The sequence below is a fragment of the Aptenodytes patagonicus genome, chromosome 1, assembly GCF_965638725.1.
Source record: "Aptenodytes patagonicus chromosome 1, bAptPat1.pri.cur, whole genome shotgun sequence".
In the NCBI taxonomy this organism is placed as follows: domain Eukaryota; kingdom Metazoa; phylum Chordata; class Aves; order Sphenisciformes; family Spheniscidae; genus Aptenodytes; species Aptenodytes patagonicus.
In genome coordinates, this window is record NC_134949.1 from 6,177,694 (window position 1) to 6,195,838 (window position 18,145).

Consider the following 18,145-nt stretch of genomic DNA (forward strand, 5'->3'; position numbering starts at 1 on the left):
TCTCATCCTAAATCCAAAACACTGTACCAGCTACTAGAAAGGAAATTAACTCTATCCCTGCCGAAACCAGGACATCCTCCAAGACAGGATCCTTTTTTTGTTTTTCACATATTTCACGTCTCCAGTTTTGGAAGATTAATGAACCCCTCATTGCAGTATATTTGCAAACCTCCTGCTGTTTAGGATATATCAGATCTTTGAAGGTTTCTTTAATGCCAGCAAGGATTTGTGTCTAGATTTTAGAATGCATAACTCTTATACAAGTAAGGTAATGACTTTTTTCCTGTCCCCTTTTCAAATGAAAATTTTAAACTTGTATAAGATGCAACAGCAATCCTGGAGGCTGTCCACAAAGATGACGTTGTGCTTTTTAAAGAAAAAACTTTGCTGCTTTAATATTAAGAATGCTAAAACAGCAACACTTCTAGTGTGAGCACAGTTATGTCAGTACAGCTTCTTCTTAAGGATAAAGAACCACTTACAGTGCTACAAAGCACCCTTCTCTATAGATGTATATCCAGACTTCAGCTCACACGGAGAATTTCAGTGTGTGTCAACCCAGACACAAGGATAACTGCTTGCGAGAGAGAGGATAATTCAGTCTTTTGAAAGCCAAGCAACACCAATTGCAGTGGAGTCACCCTGAGAAGAGATTAGCCTGTCTACTGGAAAGCAGAATGAGCCAAATTTGCAGTAACTTTTCTGGGAACTTGAAAGAAAAAAAAGAAAAAAAAAAGCAGTGTTATATGTCCCCAGTGACATGTAGCTGTATTCCTCAGACCCATGGTACAGCAACAGTGTACCTTGATGATAAACATTTTTGCCAGTTAATCATCATTTTGTAACTCGTTTTCAAATGTCTCCAACAACCATAAGGTTATTAATGAAGAAAATCAGTTGAAGAATAAATTCTCAAGACTACTGTTGTTCTAAATGAATATTTTGGGAGAAGGTCAGGACATCAGAGGCCAGAAATAAGCCTTTGTAATAACAGTTTCTTATCAAAATAGAATTAAAACAAATTCAAACCATCCACAGTGTGGGGCTGTTTTGTTTTTTCTTCAGGAAATAAAACTGAAGGAGAAGAACAACCAGTTTCAGAGGAGTCTGTGGCATTTACAGTTTTCCCATCTTCTGCACTTCTCACGACTGAAACTGCCAAACACTAGAAGAGCCCTTGAAGTAGTAAGTAAAAACTGAGATAGAGAATTGTGGAAGCGCTTTTAAAAGAAAAGTTTGAAAAATGAGTTGGCAAATATAACTTTAAAAACAGTGGAAAGGACAGAGAGACCAGCAGTTTCATCAGCCCACTATAGTTATGCCAAAAAAAAAAAAAAACCCCAACCAGAAGGAAAGCAAACATTTTCAGTAGCTAAGATCAGAATTATTCCACTACCTGACAGAATAAACCCAAATAACATTCAGAGCTTCTTGCAAACCATTTTAGATCTGTATCCAGCTGACTCTGCTGTTCCAACTATTCTTTTATTTAGGCAGAGAAAAAAGCTCTCAGTCATCCCATGTCATTACAAGATCCTGCCTACAGTCTCAGCAGAATGCGATACTAAAGACTTTCACTGTCTGCCTGGAATACGAGACAGAAATGTAACTCAAGAACAGAACCTTTCATGGCACAGGCTCCATTATACAAACGATAACATGGAAACAAGCATGAATAATTTTATATACAATGGAAAACTGAGAGGAGTGGATGATATGCCAGAGGGTTGTGCTGCCACCCAGAGGGACCTCAACAAGCTGGAGAAATGGGCTGACAGGAACCTCATGAAGATCAACAAGGAGAGGTGCAAAGTCCTGCACCTGGGGAGGAACAATCCCATGCACCAGCACATGCTGGGAACCACCCAGCTGGAAAGCAGCTTGGCAGAAAAATACTACTACAACTACCTGAAAGGAGGTTGTAGCAAGGTGGGTGTTGGTCTCTTCTCCCAAGTAACAAGCGATAGGACGAGAGGAAATGGCCTCAAGTTGCGCCAGGAGAGGTTTAGATTGGAAATGAGGAAAAATTTCTTTACTGAAAGAGTGGTTAAAGATTGGAACAGGCTGCCCAGGGAAGTGGTGGAGTCCCCATCCCTGGAGGTATTTAAAAGACGTGTAGATGAGGCGCTTAGGGACATGGTTTAGTGGGCCTGGTGGTGTTGGGTTGACGGTTGGACTTGATCTTAGAAGTCTTTTCCAACCTTAATGATTATATGATTCTATGAAAAGGACCTGGGGGTCCTGGTGGACACCAAGTTGAACAGGAGCCAGCACTGTGCCCTTGAAGCAAAGATGACTAATGGTATCCTGGGCTGCATTAGACAAAAGTCTTGCCAGCAGGCTGAGGGAGGTGATCCTTCCCCTCTGCTCATCAGTGGTAAGGCCACACCTGGAGTACTGTGTCCAGTTCTGGGCTCCTCAGTACAAGAGAGGCATAGACATATTGGAGAGAGTCCAAAGGGCTATGAAGATGAAGGGACTTGACCATCTCTGCTGTGAAGAAAGTCTGAGAGAGCTGGGACTGTTCAGCGTGGAGAAGAGAAGGCTCAGGGGGATCTTATCAATAGACATAAGTACCTGAAGGAAGGGTGCAAAGAGGATGGAGCCAGGCTCTTTTCAGTGGTGCCCAGTGACAGGACCAGAGACAATTGGCACAAAGTGAAACACAAGAGGTTTCCTCTGAACATCAGGAAACACTTTTTTTACTGTGAGGGTGACCGAGCACTGGCACAGGTTACCCAAGGAGGTTGTGGAGTCTCCATCCTTGGAGATATTCAAAGGCTGTCTGGACATGGTCCAGGGCAACTGGCTGTAGGTGACCCTGCTTGAGCAGGGGGTTGAACCAGATGACCTCCAGAGGTCCCTTCCAACCTCAACCATCCTCTGATCCTGTGTGATTCTGCGATTTTGTGAAAATGACACAGCTGCACTGCATCTCTGGGAGGGAGGCGGGGGTAACCCCTACAGACTTCACAGCAAAACTCATTTCTGATAGTCATTCAGTCACCAAACAGTTAAAGAAAATATAAATGAGCAAACTGATTATTAACTGAGTATCTCTACCATAAGTACCATACTAACGCCCCCTACTGTCTTTTATTTCCTTATGTAATATAAGGTTGAAAATATGTTGAGAAACACTGGGTTGGGTCTATATACTTGCAGAACCCTAATCTACTCTTCTGTTCTCTCTGAATTAATAATTAAAATAAAAAGTAGAAAATTCAGCAAGTTACTTTACTTTTTCTTCTACTTCTGGGGAGATGGAATAATGAGTCAATCTTCAACAAATTCTTTAAAATTAAGGCTTTCTTAAGATAATAGCTCAAAACAAAATACAAGTATATAAACTCAGAGTTCAGATAATCATTATATGAAAACACGCATCATTCAAAGAATGGTGTTATGGACTCTGGAATGTTTCCATCAGCATAGGACATAGAAAAAAGGAAGTCATCCTCAGTAGATATAATTATGTAAACGCAACTTAAATAAAAATACAGGTTTAAGTTCTGTATCACATCTAAGCTGATATTCAGCCAAGGATAGTTGTCATAAACTGTTGCAATTATTACTAATATTGTTGATCCTGAAGTAGATAGGACAAGCAGACACTAGATGAGGCCCCACCACCTGGGAATTCAAAAGGAGCTTCTCATGCAAAAAGAAATTGGACCTGTAAATTGGACCTTCCCATTCTGAAACAAGAGAATATATAGAATGAATTAAAAAAGCTTACAAAGCAAGAAGAAAAAAAAACACCTCAAATTTAGAGTATTCCAAATTATCTATCATCTCAAATAATGAAGTCCATAACATCCAACATTCAATGTGGCCTCCATGCACAAAACCTGGAAAACATACAACCTCCCCTTCCTTCCCTTGCCCCAGTCTCTCCAGCTCATAAACCCAACTAGTTCCTGGAGAAGGAACGAGGCCACTATCACACAGCACTAGACTGAAGAGTGGGAACTGCCATTCTTGCTGCTGCAAGATATAAAACTGGTTTTCTTGAAAACTTTCTCAGTTATGTCAGGAAGAGCTGCACAAGCAGCAGAGGGACTCTGCCACCTCAAAAAGAATCCATGATGAGAAGCATAAGAATTAAAATCTGAAGTCTCGCAAGAAGGTATATTTATAATTAAAAAAAAGTATATTTATAAAGGCTGCTGCCTTTAGAGGTTCTTCAACTTCTGTGGGTTGCATAAAAGGAAGAAAAAGTGCAAATACAAGAGTTGCTTAATCTCATTCAAAAAAATCTCAGGAATGCAAAGAGGGTTCTTCATTAAGGCTCTGTGTTCAGACTCCAAACTAAGTGGAGACTTGATTATTATATTCTGTGTGAATGCCAGAACAGCTGGAAGTTGCCAGCTACCCTGATTGTTTCTCTTCTTCCTTTCCCTCTCAATTTAGGCAACTTCAATCACAGATAGATGAAGGCAGACAGTGAAAGACAGAAATACTTCGGTAGAAATACTCAAATGGGAATATAACATATAACAGTTTTATTTAATCTTTCCTGAAAGTTATGATCATACTAAGCCAGGAAGGATTTACTATCTGTGGTGGTTGATTGTTCCCTGGATTATTAAGCAGTAGAATACAAATAGGAAATAAAAACATAAGCTAGAGAAGGACCACACTGAAACACAAACTTTGCTGCTCTATGACACTTCCTGCATAAGAAATGACTGATGAGGAGATGAAAGCTTTGTTTTGACAAATATCAATCACACAGACACAAGGGCAGTTACACACTTCAGAGACTGGTGTCTGTAAGAATCATAATGACTCCACTGAAAAGATGCCTAAATAATCATATAGGAATCAATGAGTTTTATACACGGTTATGGAGTCATACATGGGTTCTTTTTATTATGTCATCCTTCATTACCTCTAAATCATTACTCAAATATGGTAGAGACTGGCACATTTCTGGTCTCAATGTGACAACTCTTCCATCTCTTTCCAGTTCTTCATGGTCACACATTGCTGCCCTCCATTCCCACTCCCCCCCCCCGCCTTTTTTTTTTTTTAATCAGGTTTAAGCAGAGAAGTTCTAATGGGAAAACAGCATGAAGTTCCCAGAGTCCCCATTTCTCCTGAGATATTCTTCTGCAATAAAGATCAGGAGAAGATGTAAATTGAAGCATCTCGCATGCACATACACATATCAGTGTGTTAATGTCTTCTCATTAATTCTCCTGGTAAAGTTATGATGGAAAAAAATAAGGAAGCAGCCTATAGGCAGCTCTGCAAGAGTATTAAATGAAAACTGTATTTTGCAATTAAGCATATGACAGTTTTGGATAATGTAATCAAATATATGGATTCATTTACAGTATGTGTACAGTATGAACAGATTTCTTCAAGCCAAAACTCTCTCAGCTGTATATTATGAAGGCTCATTACAAATGGGCTGTCTGAAGTCCTGTACTTTGTACATACCTGCTCTATCTCTGGGACCATCACCTTCTCTGACTCTCCCTTGCTCTCCTTTTTAAGAACACAAGTCTCTCAAGTATGCCATTTTCCAAAACCAAGCCATCACTACAATTATAATCTATGATCCTACAACATTATTACTGTTGTTGTTGCTGCAATGTTCCCTTCAGTGCTGTTTCTAAACATTGATTTCAGGAGCAGTCTGACTGCACAGAAACCATAGGAATGTCAGGTGAAGTGAGTCTTTTAAGGTACAGGCTGTTCATTTTCTTTAGCAGTTTGTTCCTCTAGTGTTAACCGCTTCATCCAGCCAAGTGAAGACAAAAAGCAAGAGTCAGGAATTGTTCTTGCAACTATTGCTTCTGTGCTTCCAAGAAGGCGAGCATGGAAAGCTGATGCATTCTTCCAACACACTTTCAGATAAAAACTGTCTTTATTTGTGAGTTTTGTACAACCCTGAGAACATCACCAGGCTTTCCATAAAGAGCAGCGACAAATAATGGCTGACTTTCCACTGCGTGCTCGGGAGGAGGAGGCGGCTGATTCTTTATTCTGTATGTTCTGGTTCACTTACCCCATAAGATGCAAGAAAGAATAAGGAAAACACCCTTATTTTTAAAGTCTCATGTGCTCCACCAGAGTTCAACAATCAGTGAAAATTTTTCCTAGCCTCAAGCAAAGTTCATTGCCTTTATGAACATATTGAATTATTCCTGTCACTATTTATAGTTCAGCCTATAATTTGTTACATGAACTGAAACTCTTTCTGCTCAGCTGATCTGGTATACCTTCTGCATGCTTGGTGAACAGGATTGTTCAGTTAAGTCAGTGTATCATGGACTGACGTCACTGATGGCTGAAGAGGAAGACTGCTGCTGCTTAGACAACATGTAGCTATTGTGTTACCTGAAAGATCACATTTAACATTCTCTTTGCAAACAAAGTAGCTGTTACACAGGTTTTTTTTTATCATCCCTTTGACTTGGGAACATACTTGATCTTCAAATCACCCAGTCTCCACAGTAAAGAAACAAAGCCACAAGTGTTATGACCTCTAGCTTCTCCTTCCAGAGGAGATGACAGGACAGAAAGTAGGATTATAAGAAAAATTTGGGAAACAAATCATTACTTTTTCATGCATTCACTTCATATTTTAAGAAAATAAATCCCCTAGCTTCTTAGTTATACCCTAAAAAACATCAACCGCTGGCTTTAGTGTTTTTAACAAAAGCAAAGTGCAAGACGTAGCTACTAGTCTCAAAACCAAAGGTAGTAAGCAGACATGATGAGTTGGGGACATGTTGAGTAAATCTCTCCCTCTACCTGAATTGTAGTATCTCACTTCCCTGCTCATCAGGCTAACAAGTTTTCCACTTTGCACAGAATAATTTACTAAAATAAAAGGCTAGTAAGGGAGTCAGCTAACCCTGCAGGCCAGTCATCCAGGCAGTAACCTGGTATGTATAACAGTTGTCCCCTAGTCCTCAGCAAAATACAGGTGCATCAGCAGCATCAGAAAACACCAACAGAATCCCCAATAGAAAATGCAAGTTTTAATCCCTACTGAGGAGAAGAGGGAATTTGAATTTTGGAACCTCATGTTCTGTGCATTATCCACCAAACGACCACAAGAACAGTTATGAAAACCTCCCCAGAACACAGTGTTGGGAATATAGTCTCTCCAGCAAGTTTTTTTCCCAGTTGAAATTCTTCCATAATTTTAAGATGACCAAGACTAAAATTCCAGCAAATAAACTATTCACGTGAAAATCCCTACCTAGCTTTTAAAGCAAGTAAAAGCACTTAGCAATTAATGGCATACCTAACATAACCCACTTTCCATCATTACCCCCAGACCATTATTTGTTGGCTGAGTCGGATAAAAATAATTCTGTAACTAAAAATCCCAAAAGCAATTTAAAGTTTATTAATGGGCAATCTGCTTCCTTAAAATTCACCTGCAGCTTCACATAGAAAATAATTCTACTCTCTTGGTTTTTTTTTTTTAGTCAAGAAATGTTGTAGCACTGCTGGGCACTGTTAAGTAGCTGCCAGCATATTTCAGTTCTTCCATATTGATTCCAAAATAAAGAAAAAGCCTATCAAGGTATAAAGTATTCTATTCAAAAGTAGATCCCATTCATACCATCAAAAAAATTCACTTCTCTTGAAGATTATGAATGCTGCGTTGCATATTATTCACAAACAGACTTATCCCAAGGGGGACAGGGCAGTGAATGGCTTCCTATACTTTTTACCTTCTGACTTACTCAGTGCAACTCTCCTTTTAACAAAGCAACCAGGTATCTTGGGATACCCTAAGATATCTGTGCTGGCAAGTGTGATAATTTAAACATCAAACTATATGCCCCATGTTATGACTAATCAGTTTCCTTGGAGGGTTATTCAAGGCGGTTTTCACTGATCCATGACTGTAAGCTATCCTAGGCCCTTCAGTAAACCTGTGCTGCAAAACAGAAAAGAAAAAAAGAGGGAAAACAAATGGAAACCATAGAAGATTAATAATTAAAAAAACCTCATAGATCTTAATAAGACGCCACCAGTAACTCAAAAGAGTAACTTTAAATTTAAATATTAATCAGTACAATATGCAGCATACAAAGGAACAAAAAAAAGTTAAAAATCATAACCCTTGAAAGGGGATTTGTGATTCCTGAAGAATTCAGCTATACGCATTCAAAGGTGTCCCCTCTTTTCAAGTTTATAATGATTTTTCTTTTTTTCCTCCCTCACATTCTCAAAGCGTAAATCAAATACAACTTCTAGCTCTACAAGACAAGACCAGCAGGTCTGATGCTTCATCTGCTCCACAGACTATTTTGCAGATGTGAACACAGTATGCTGTGTGATCCTAGTTCCAATCCCACAGTGCAAGCGCAATGCAGTACAGCACACAATTATTACTATGAATATGTTAGAGAGCCTACACGATATTGCCCTTAGAAATTCTTTGCATTTGACCACCAGTTTTGTTGGATTGTTATTATTATTGGCTTATTATGTATTACTGCATTTTGGAAGAATAAAAAGCCTTTTTCTTTCAGTGTGATTTTTTTTTCCAGATCTCAAACACAGACAATCTAATTTAAGGTTATACATTCATGCAGAAGTGATAGCTAATGAAAAAAGCATGCATAACTTTACCTTTTCACTATTCTTGTATTTTTCCCAGCTTTTCAGCATCTTAAGCCATTTTGTAGTTCTTTCAATTTCAAGGTGCTTTTGCTGAAAATAAATTAGAATTTTAATTTTTTCAAGATTAATACATTTTAAATTATTTATATATTTATAAAAATACTGAGAAAAAGTTTAACACAGCATCATCAACTTTTTATCCAGTCACCTAAGAACAGCAACAGAGAGTAACATCAGTTTATTTAAAACATCCAAAAAAACAGCCAACGAAAAAACGAGCAGGAACCCTTATTTTCAGCACTATGTAAAGAACTGTATTTTGTAAGAGGAATTTAAGTACAAGATTTATAAAAGTTTCTTCTCTACACATTTTTGGCAAGTAGAGAAAACTTCAATTTTTTTTTTAATACTCAGTAAATTTTCAGGCAAATAATTTCTGCTGCAAGCTTTTAAAAAGTTATCTGAAATGATGATCTTCTTTACCCAGACTTGCCCTAATCACAATTAGTTACTGTTTTCCAGTGATCACACAAACCATCCCTTCTTAAAAGGGATGCAGTCAACAGCTCGATGTCCAAGTGGAGACCAGTGACGAGTGGCATTCCTCAGGGGTCAGTATTGGGACCGGCTCTGTTTAACATCTTTGTCGGTGACATGGACAGTGGGATCGAGTGCACCCTCAGCAAGTTTGCCGACGACACCAAGCTGTGTGGTGCGGTTGACATGCTGGAGGGAAGGGATGCCATCCAGAGGGACCTTGACAGGCTTGAGACGTGGGCCCGTGTGAACCTTATGAAGTTCAACAAGGCCAAGTGCAAGGTCCTGCACATGGGTCGGGGCCATCCCAAGCACAAATACAGGCTGGGCGGAGAATGGATTGAGAGCAACCCTGAGGAGAAAGACTTGGAGGTGTTAGTTGATGAGCTCCTCAACATGACCCAGCAATGTGCGCTTGCAGCCCAGAAAGCCAACCTTATCCTGGGCTGCATCAAAAGAAGCGTGGCCAGCAGGTTGAGGGAGGTGATTCTGCCCCTTCTACTCTGCTCTCGTGAGACCCCACCTGGAATACTGCGTCCAGCTCTGGGGTCCCCAACATAAGGAGGACATGGACCTGTTGGAACGAGTCCAGAGGAGGGCCACAAAGATGATCAGAAGGCTGGAGCTATGAAGACAGGCTGAGAGAGTTGGGGTTGTTCAGCCTGGAGAAGAGAAGGCTCTGGGGAGACCTTATTGCAGCCTATCAGTACTTAAAGGGAGCCTACAAGAAAGCTGGAGAGGGACTTTTTACAAGGGCATGTAGTGATAGGACAAGGGGTAATGGCTTTAAACTGAATGAAGGTAGATTTAGATTAGATATTAGAAAGAAATTCTTTACTGTGAGGGTGGTGAGGCACTGGCACAGGTTGCCCAGAGAAGTGTTCAAAGCCAGGTTGGATGGGGCTCTGAGCAATGTGGTCTAGTGGAAGGTGTCCCTGCCCATGGCAGGGGGGTTGGAACTAGATGATCTTTAAGGTCCTTCCAAACCAAACCATTCTATGATTCTATGAAAGTTAAAAAGGCACAAAGTACATGAACAAAACCAAGTGCATGCAAGAGAGACAGTGCAGTAGCAGAAGTGGGAATACGTTCTAATTCTAGATATTGAAAGCCTTGCTATAATTCGCACCCTAGGCTCGGTACATTTTTACCTAAATGGCCCTATGTCTTAACATCAAGGATTTCTTCTGAAGATAAGATCTGCTTGCTTAAATTATATTACTGGCAAGAATATTTCAGTAAGAAGGTGATAAAATGAGAATTCAAAACAAAACAAACCCTATCTTCTCAAAATAAATAGTTATATCAAGTAGCATAACATGTAACATAATAAATATGTGAATTCCACGCATTGTATTATATACGGCTTTAAAAGCATCGGACAACCCTACTACCTTAAAGATTGCCATTCTGCTTATGAAAACCTTGCTACAGTTGCCATCAACTTCTTGGATTTGGGAACCAAACAAGCACTTGGAATTAGCTATTTCAGTCCCTGGAATTTCAAGGCACTTTGGCTCTTCACAGCCAAAAAAAATTTGTATTTTGTTGGCTCCAATGATGAGAAGCGTTTTAGTCCATATTTTTACAGCCCAGTTTTACATGCTGTAAAGTAGGCAAGGTGTCTCTGATTACAGTTAATAGTTAGCTTTGTAGCGTATCTTTTTAATGACATTATTCCAACTCTTTCATAATGCTTTGGAGCTGAGGATCAACACTGGAAAAGCTACAGCAGAAAAACGTATGTGTGTGGCTATTGCTTGCTTTTCAAAGATGAATATAAACAAAGATTTAGTTTTTTTGTAAAGGACAGCCTGTCTACCTCCAACTTCAAATCCAGGGCTTAATAAAGACAGGAAGGATATTCTGTTTCATATGGTTAGTGATGCAATCCTGTAACAATGTAAGAGTTTAATTTCAAAGCTTTGCAGGATACTGAAAACTTATTAATACTTTCATTAACTGCATCTGAAATGTTGGGGGAAAATATAAAAGAAAATTATTACTTATTGTCTCAATAGAGTTCTCATTTTACTACTAGCTTTTACTCATCAGAATTTGTGCATTCTTTCTTGGCTATCAATGCAACAAAGTGTGCAAAAGACTTATAGAATCATAGAATCATAGAATCATTGAGGTTGGAAAAGACCTCTAAGATCATCGAGTCCAACCGTCAACCCAACACCACCATGCCCACTAAACCATGTCCCTAAGCGCCTCATCTACACGTCTTTTAAATACCTCCAGGGATGGGGACTCCACCACTTCCCTGGGCAGCCTGTTCCAATGTTTCACCACTCTTTCAGTAAAGACATTTTTCCTTACATCCAATCTAAACCTCCCCTGGCACAACTTGAGGCCATTTCCTCTCGTCCTATCACTTGTTACTTCGGAGAAAAGACCAACACCCACCTCACTACAACCTCCTTTCAGGTAGTTGTAGAGAGCAATGAGGTCTCCCCTCAGCCTCCTTTTCTCCAGGCTAAACAGCCCCAGTTCCCTCAGCCGCTCCTCATCAGACTTGTTCTCCAGACCCTTCACCAGCCTCGTTGCCCTTCTCTGGACACGCTCCAGCACCTCAACGTCCTTCTTGTAGTGAGGGGCCCAAAACTGAACACAGTATTCGAGGTGCGGCCTCACCAGGGCCGAGTAGAGGGGCACGATCACTTCCCTACTCCTGCTGGCCACACTATTTCTGATACAGGCCAGGATGCCATTGGCCTTCTTGGCCGCCTGGGCACACTGCCGGCTCATGTTCAGCCGGCTGTCGACCAACACCCCCAGGTCCTTTTCCACCAGGCAGCTTTCCAGCCACTCTTCCCCAAGCCTGTAGCACTGCATGGGGTTGTTGTGGCCAAAGCGCAGGACCCGGCACTTGTCCTTGTTGAACCTCATACAGTTGGCCTGGGCCCATCGATCCAGCCTGTCCAGGTCCCTCTGCAGAGCCTTCCTACCCTCGAGCAGATCAACACTCCCGCCCAGCTTGGTGTCATCTGCAAACTTACTGAGGGTGCACTCGATCCCCTCATCCAGATCATCGATAAAGATATTAAACAAGACCGGCCCCAGTACTGAGCCCTGGGGAACACCGCTCGTGACCGGCCGCCAACTGGATGTAACTCCATTCACCACAACTCTCTGGGCCCGGCCGTCCAGCCAGTTTTTGACCCAGCGCAGAGTCCACCTGTCTAAGCCGTGAGCCGCCAGCTTCTCTAGGAGAATGCTGTGGGAGACAGTGTCAAAGGCCTTGCTGAAGTCCAGGTAGACCACTTCTTTAATCCAGGACCCCAAAGCCTTACACTTGCAGAAGTACGGCTTGATGTCTGTTTAGGTCCACCCCAACCACGATTCAGTCCATGAAGCGTCCTGGAAATAAGTTGCTTTTGTTTTTTTAAGTTATTTTTATTTTAAACCAACTGACATAAGCCTGACATCAGTATAAAAGTTATGGGGAAAGAAGTGTCTCTACTATCTCAACATTAACTTATTCAACTATTCATGTTGCAAGCAACTGCCCACATTCTTGTTCAGGTTCCATGCTGTACTTTGTAATACCTCAACCACTTGCTTTTTTTTATTATTATTATTTTTAATTATTTAAAACACTTTCTTAGGAGTTAGGTCAGAGGGGAACTGTAGAAAAACTACTGCTTCCCAAGTTTCATAGGTTTCACAACACTGCTTCTGATTTTCCTCTACACTTGCAACACCTTTAAGAAATCAGCATTTTTAACATCTCTAAAGCACATTTCTCTAGGCATAGTTTAGATCGCAGGAATAACATTCCTATCAAGTCAGGAAAGGTCTCTGCCCTCAACAGGTTGTTCAGATAATTGCTAAGAAAAATAAAAACCTATCTGCTCCCACAGTCTTTTTACTCGTACGTTTGATCTGCTTTCAAGATTTTTGGTCTTTTGAGCCAGAAGCTCACTTCAATTGTATGTTTGTTCAAGCTTTTATGTCTTCTGTGTCAATTTATCCCAGTTCTCAAGTGATGCTACTGTAGTGAAAATAGCAATTATTTCTGTGTTTAGTTGTTGAAAACTTTTAGCTATTTTTTCCCCAGTCTGAATTATGTTAACTTTCATGTCTAAACAGGTGCAACATTGAAAACATGGATAGATCTGATGCAGCTCATTGCGGAGTAGATGGATGCTGCTGCTCTTTCAGGCAAGTTCCATGTAGTTGTCAACAAAAAAAACCAAACAAACCAAAACAAAAAACCAACACTATTTATCTGTCTTCTGAATACATTTTACACTTTGAAGCATTTTTGCCATCAGGAATAACAGAATCCCTAACTGAAGCAGAGAAGGTTTCTTACTCTTGTGTCAGTAAATAATACACTACTGAAAGCAAAAGAGCATGAAGTTAAGTTGGCAGGCATCCATCTTATGTGCAGCACTCTACCTTCCTGGAGAGCAAGTGCGCTGGAGCTGAGGCTTAAAGTAATGCTTTAGTAGAAGCCTCAGACAAAACCAGAACTCACTGAACAGCTCCCTGGAGAATTTATAATCAAGTAAACCAAAGACAAAACCAAACAAACTGAAAGTGACTTACAAAACATTTCCTAGCACTACAAAAACAGAGTCAGACACAGACTCCAGATTTCCTGAGGTCAGTTCTCTGTCCACTTTTCTCGGTGATTTTTCCTCCCCTAGCTTTATCTCAGATGTGCTGTATGATTCATCTGAAGGTTTAGTTCATAATGTAGGACAATGATTCGATGCATTTAAGCCACCAAATGCCCAACAAGGTAATGAAGCATCAAAATTACTCTGCATTCACAGTAATAATGCCTATTCTAAAAGTATTATGCACGTAAATACACACAATTACACACACAGAAAACCCAGCTTAAGCTTTACACTATAACGTATATGAAGAAAAGAGATTCAAAATTCACAAGGATACACAATCCTTTACATAAGTTGCAGACTAAATGAAAACTTGACTTAGGAGTATTTTTTAAAATTCACAAGTAAGGCAAAAGGAAAGCATAAATAGTTCTGCCAAATAAGTTACTTTAAAAGATATTGCACAGAAAGCTTTTAGTGCTAGCCTACATTAACACAACACATTAATTATCCGATGAATGGCATCTTGAAAATTGTTAAGATTGAAACACTGCTGACAGAAGACAGATAAACCTCAAACCAGCAGAGGTCAGGATATCATCAGGAGTATAACCAAGAGTTTAATACAGGAGCATTACCATATGATTATAAAAAGACACTAGATTTAACAATGCAATTTAACATTAATTCAATAAATACAGTTTCTATGCTGACATTTTATCTGAGACAGCATGAATACAATATGGGACAGAGAACTGAGACACTATTTTCCTCCCAAGTAATTTAAGGCTAACTACAAAGCCACAGTGAATCACAGCTTCAAAACACATATACCACAATAATTGCAAGCTGTCTAATATTTATGTTCCTAGACTCACCACCCTGATGTGTCCTTCGGATAGAAATGAAATTATATACATGCTCGCTATGTTATTAAATGTAATGGAACATGGCAGGAAAATGCAACTATTTCAGGCTGCATATGCAGAAACACACATAAACCAATGCAAAACAAAAGGGACTCAGAAGTTCCCTTCTTTTATGAGAAGTTGTTCTTACTAGCCCAATACCGAAGCTCAAAATAATTCATTTTTAGAAACACTGCTGCTCTTAACACTTGGGGAGCTGAGCTGCCTTAGAACAAATCATTCTGTCCCTCTTCCATGGACTCTACTGATTTGTGCAGCCAAGGGGGCTAACTTTAAACTTACAGCTTTAAATATTGTATCATGAGTTTTCCGATGATACAGAAGATCAATATGGACAAACAAGAAGGATCTGATCTGGTCTCGGAGATAACAACGGGCCTGACAGACCAAGGGGAAATACCAAAAGTATCTAGGCCCAGACAAGTAGAAATTAAGTTCCCAACAATTTTAATAAAAGCTTTCCACATTCCCAGAACATCAGTTCCCAAACTTCTCCTCCAGTACCCTGCAGCAGCAGAAGGATTTTTGGACTAGGGCCTGCACCAGCTGCTGACAGGTCTTTATGTCCAGAATACACCTGGCTCATCAGCTGAACATTACATCATGTTTCAGTGGCTGCCAGGATATTTGTCACCATTTACCAAACTAGAAAAGCACGCTACTCTTCAGGGGACGGCAACGTACACCTCAGCATCAAAGCCACCACCTCACTTGGACAATCCATCCACCCAGCACAGCTGATGACAGCTCATGACAGAGACAATAGCTCTCACTCTTTCAGGGCAGAGCTGGGTGCAATCCCTTAAGTAGCTCTGTTTCCTTTACTAGCTCATATAATGGGTGAGGAAAACTCACATCTCATTGCAACTAATAAATGTAAGATTGCGTGGGCCCCAAGGGATCTGTGGGCGAGTTAACATGGCCTCAAGTCCTTGGGACTTAGAACATGTTTCTTTGGGAATGCAAATCACTAAAATGCTTCACCTCCTCATTTCACAATGACTTATATTAAAAGAAGTTGTAAATCTGTAAACGTCTACTTCCTAGTCAAAAAACTAGAAGACACTGGACTTACCTTTTCTATCGCTGCATCATGGACAGGAAGCTCCTCTGGACTGAAAACAAAGACAAAGTTTGTATTACTCTAGATAATCTTGGCACAAAATCTTTTCTGCATAGGTTCTTACAAGTAATCATTTACAGTAGCAATATGCAGCAACAAGTAAACAAGAATTCTGAACTTTAGAGAACTAAGACAACAACACACCGGAGCCCTTGGAATTTTTTTTTTAAACGCAGTAAAACACAATATTTTAAGTACAGAACTAGAATTATTTCAATCTTAAACCTTCTAAATCAAAGCAGTTGCATAGCTTCAAAAGACAAGGACTTAACAGAAAGCTTATTTTTTCTTTAGTAAAAGCACCCTGTGCTGTGCTACTGAACTGAAACCTAAGCGAATTTTTTGTTTTGTTTATCAGACTATACTACTGTTAGCTGAAATACGCCTATAAAAGGTTTTCCTCCTTTACTCCTGTGCCCTGTGAAAGGCACTGAGACCTTGCTTGACTTAGGAGAGTTAACTTCCATTTTCTCAAAACTCTACAAAACTCAGTCTGAGTTAACAGGGAGGAGATGGTAGGAAAACAACAACAAAAATCAGTTTTATTACTAGGTATCTAGTTAATATTAAAAAAACACAGTCCTTTCACTTCTTAGCCTAACTCTAAAAAGGCAGATTATTAATTGAAAGCTTGAAATACAGCTTTTGAACAGATACATTTTCAGACTTTTTATTATTTTAGTTTTATTCTGAGGGCTCTAACTTCTGTTTTTCTTATGAAAGAAACCTGTGTTTTTCTTCTCAAAAGTAACTGGACCACTTTGATGCCAAATGAGCCTGCCTTCCCTTGCCTGCATCATCTGCAGCTTCTGAAAACATAGCAGCTCATCTGTAAGTAGCAAGGCTCCCTTTTTCTGCTCTACAGATCAGGTAAGTAACACACCCAACAAAACCCTGTTTAAAAGGGACTAAAAAGCAGACACTATGTGAAATCCTTTTTAAAAAAGATTTCCTACTGAGTCTTGATATTATGAAAAAATTCCTACCCACATCATTATAGCTTTCTATAGTGAGGACATTAAACCCCAGTATTTTAGACCTGTATCAAATCTGTGCAAGAGCGAAAAACACACTGGGGAAGGCTACAAAAGTAGTTGCTGCTGCAGTCAGTGTAAGAATAGTCTGATGCAAAATGCTTGAGTTATATTTGATCTCATTTATTTCATTTAAAAGACTCAGTTTCAGATTCAGAAGTTATATTTGAATAAAGATATACATTTGAATTACTTAATCTAATGGAAAAGCTTGCCCCAATCAACACCTTTTCAGAGACCACACAGACACAAGTCAAAGTTTCCAGTAAACAGCCTAGAAACTAATTTAAAAACCAAAAGAGTGTTTCTTTTGAACAGCATTGCAAAAAGAATATCTGTTCATTTAGAAGCAATTTCCAAGTATCTGAAAGTATCGTTTCAAGTACAAAGATTGCTAAGCCTTTCAAACATCACTTAAAATTTTCAATTCTTTAGCGACCCCTTCTTCTCTCCCCATGCCGAATTTCTGAATAACCTCCTCAGTTGCAGGCACCGTCTACCTCCATCAGAAGTATCAGTCTCACACAGCAAGGCGAGCGCACACAGCAGCCACATTCTTCGTGGCCCTGTAAGATCACACCAGCAGCTGGCTGCGCACACAACAGACTCTTCTTCTCCCAGTGCCTCCAGCAGCGTGCAAGACACTGATCTGACAGCTCCGCATCCCCACGGACTCACACCGGACACAGCAACTCCTCTGCTCAACTGGTACCGCTTGACAGCTTATCTTCACATTTGCTAATCTAGCATGGAAGCTAATCACAGGAAAGATTAACCAAATCTTATTTCATCACAAAGTAAGAATGAATCACAGCGATTTATAAAGGAATTGCTCTTTGCTAATTTTGCAAGTTACCATCGATGTGCAAACAAAAGGCATGGCTGAATCTACCAAGCAGTGAAAGAAGGCTCTTCTGTCCTGGGAAGCAGACACTGTACTCCCTCACCAAATTAATCCAGCAGCAAATTTATGACCGCATTCCTCGTTATTTCTTTAGCTGCACAGCCATGCACTAATACCACATACCCATACACTTTAAGCACTGAAGTTCCACAGGAGCACATTAAGCCAGCCCCATGTTTTTATTCCCCAAGATGCTGCTGGCAGCTGAGCACTAGGAAAACAGCACAGAAGCTGAGCGAATTGCCCCCGGCTGCTCAGTAACTCACTGGACTGGAATGCAGGAGTTCCTGGAGATCTTCCTCTCAGTTAACTAGACTGCACTAATTACGCCCATGTACTCACATACATAATATTCAAATCTATCCTGCAAGGACTGAGGGAAAGGCATAGTGGGCAAACTCTCTCAAGCCCCTAAAGATAATTTAAATAAATACATTTCC

General features: G+C 40.1%; 1 protein-coding gene across 3 annotated transcripts in view; it reads right to left on the minus strand.

The window, feature by feature from the left end:
- The window catches only part of USP6NL (USP6 N-terminal like), a 131,782-nt gene that overhangs the window by 35,761 nt on the left and 77,876 nt on the right, over window positions 1-18,145 (minus strand). For all 3 annotated transcript variants that reach the window (XM_076351947.1, XM_076352036.1, XM_076351857.1), the window contains 2 exons: window positions 15,720-15,759; window positions 8,611-8,691 (listed from right to left, as the gene is read on the minus strand). In XM_076351947.1, coding sequence (XP_076208062.1) covers window positions 8,611-8,691; window positions 15,720-15,759 — 121 coding nt within the window. The remainder of the gene's footprint in view (window positions 1-8,610; window positions 8,692-15,719; window positions 15,760-18,145) is intronic.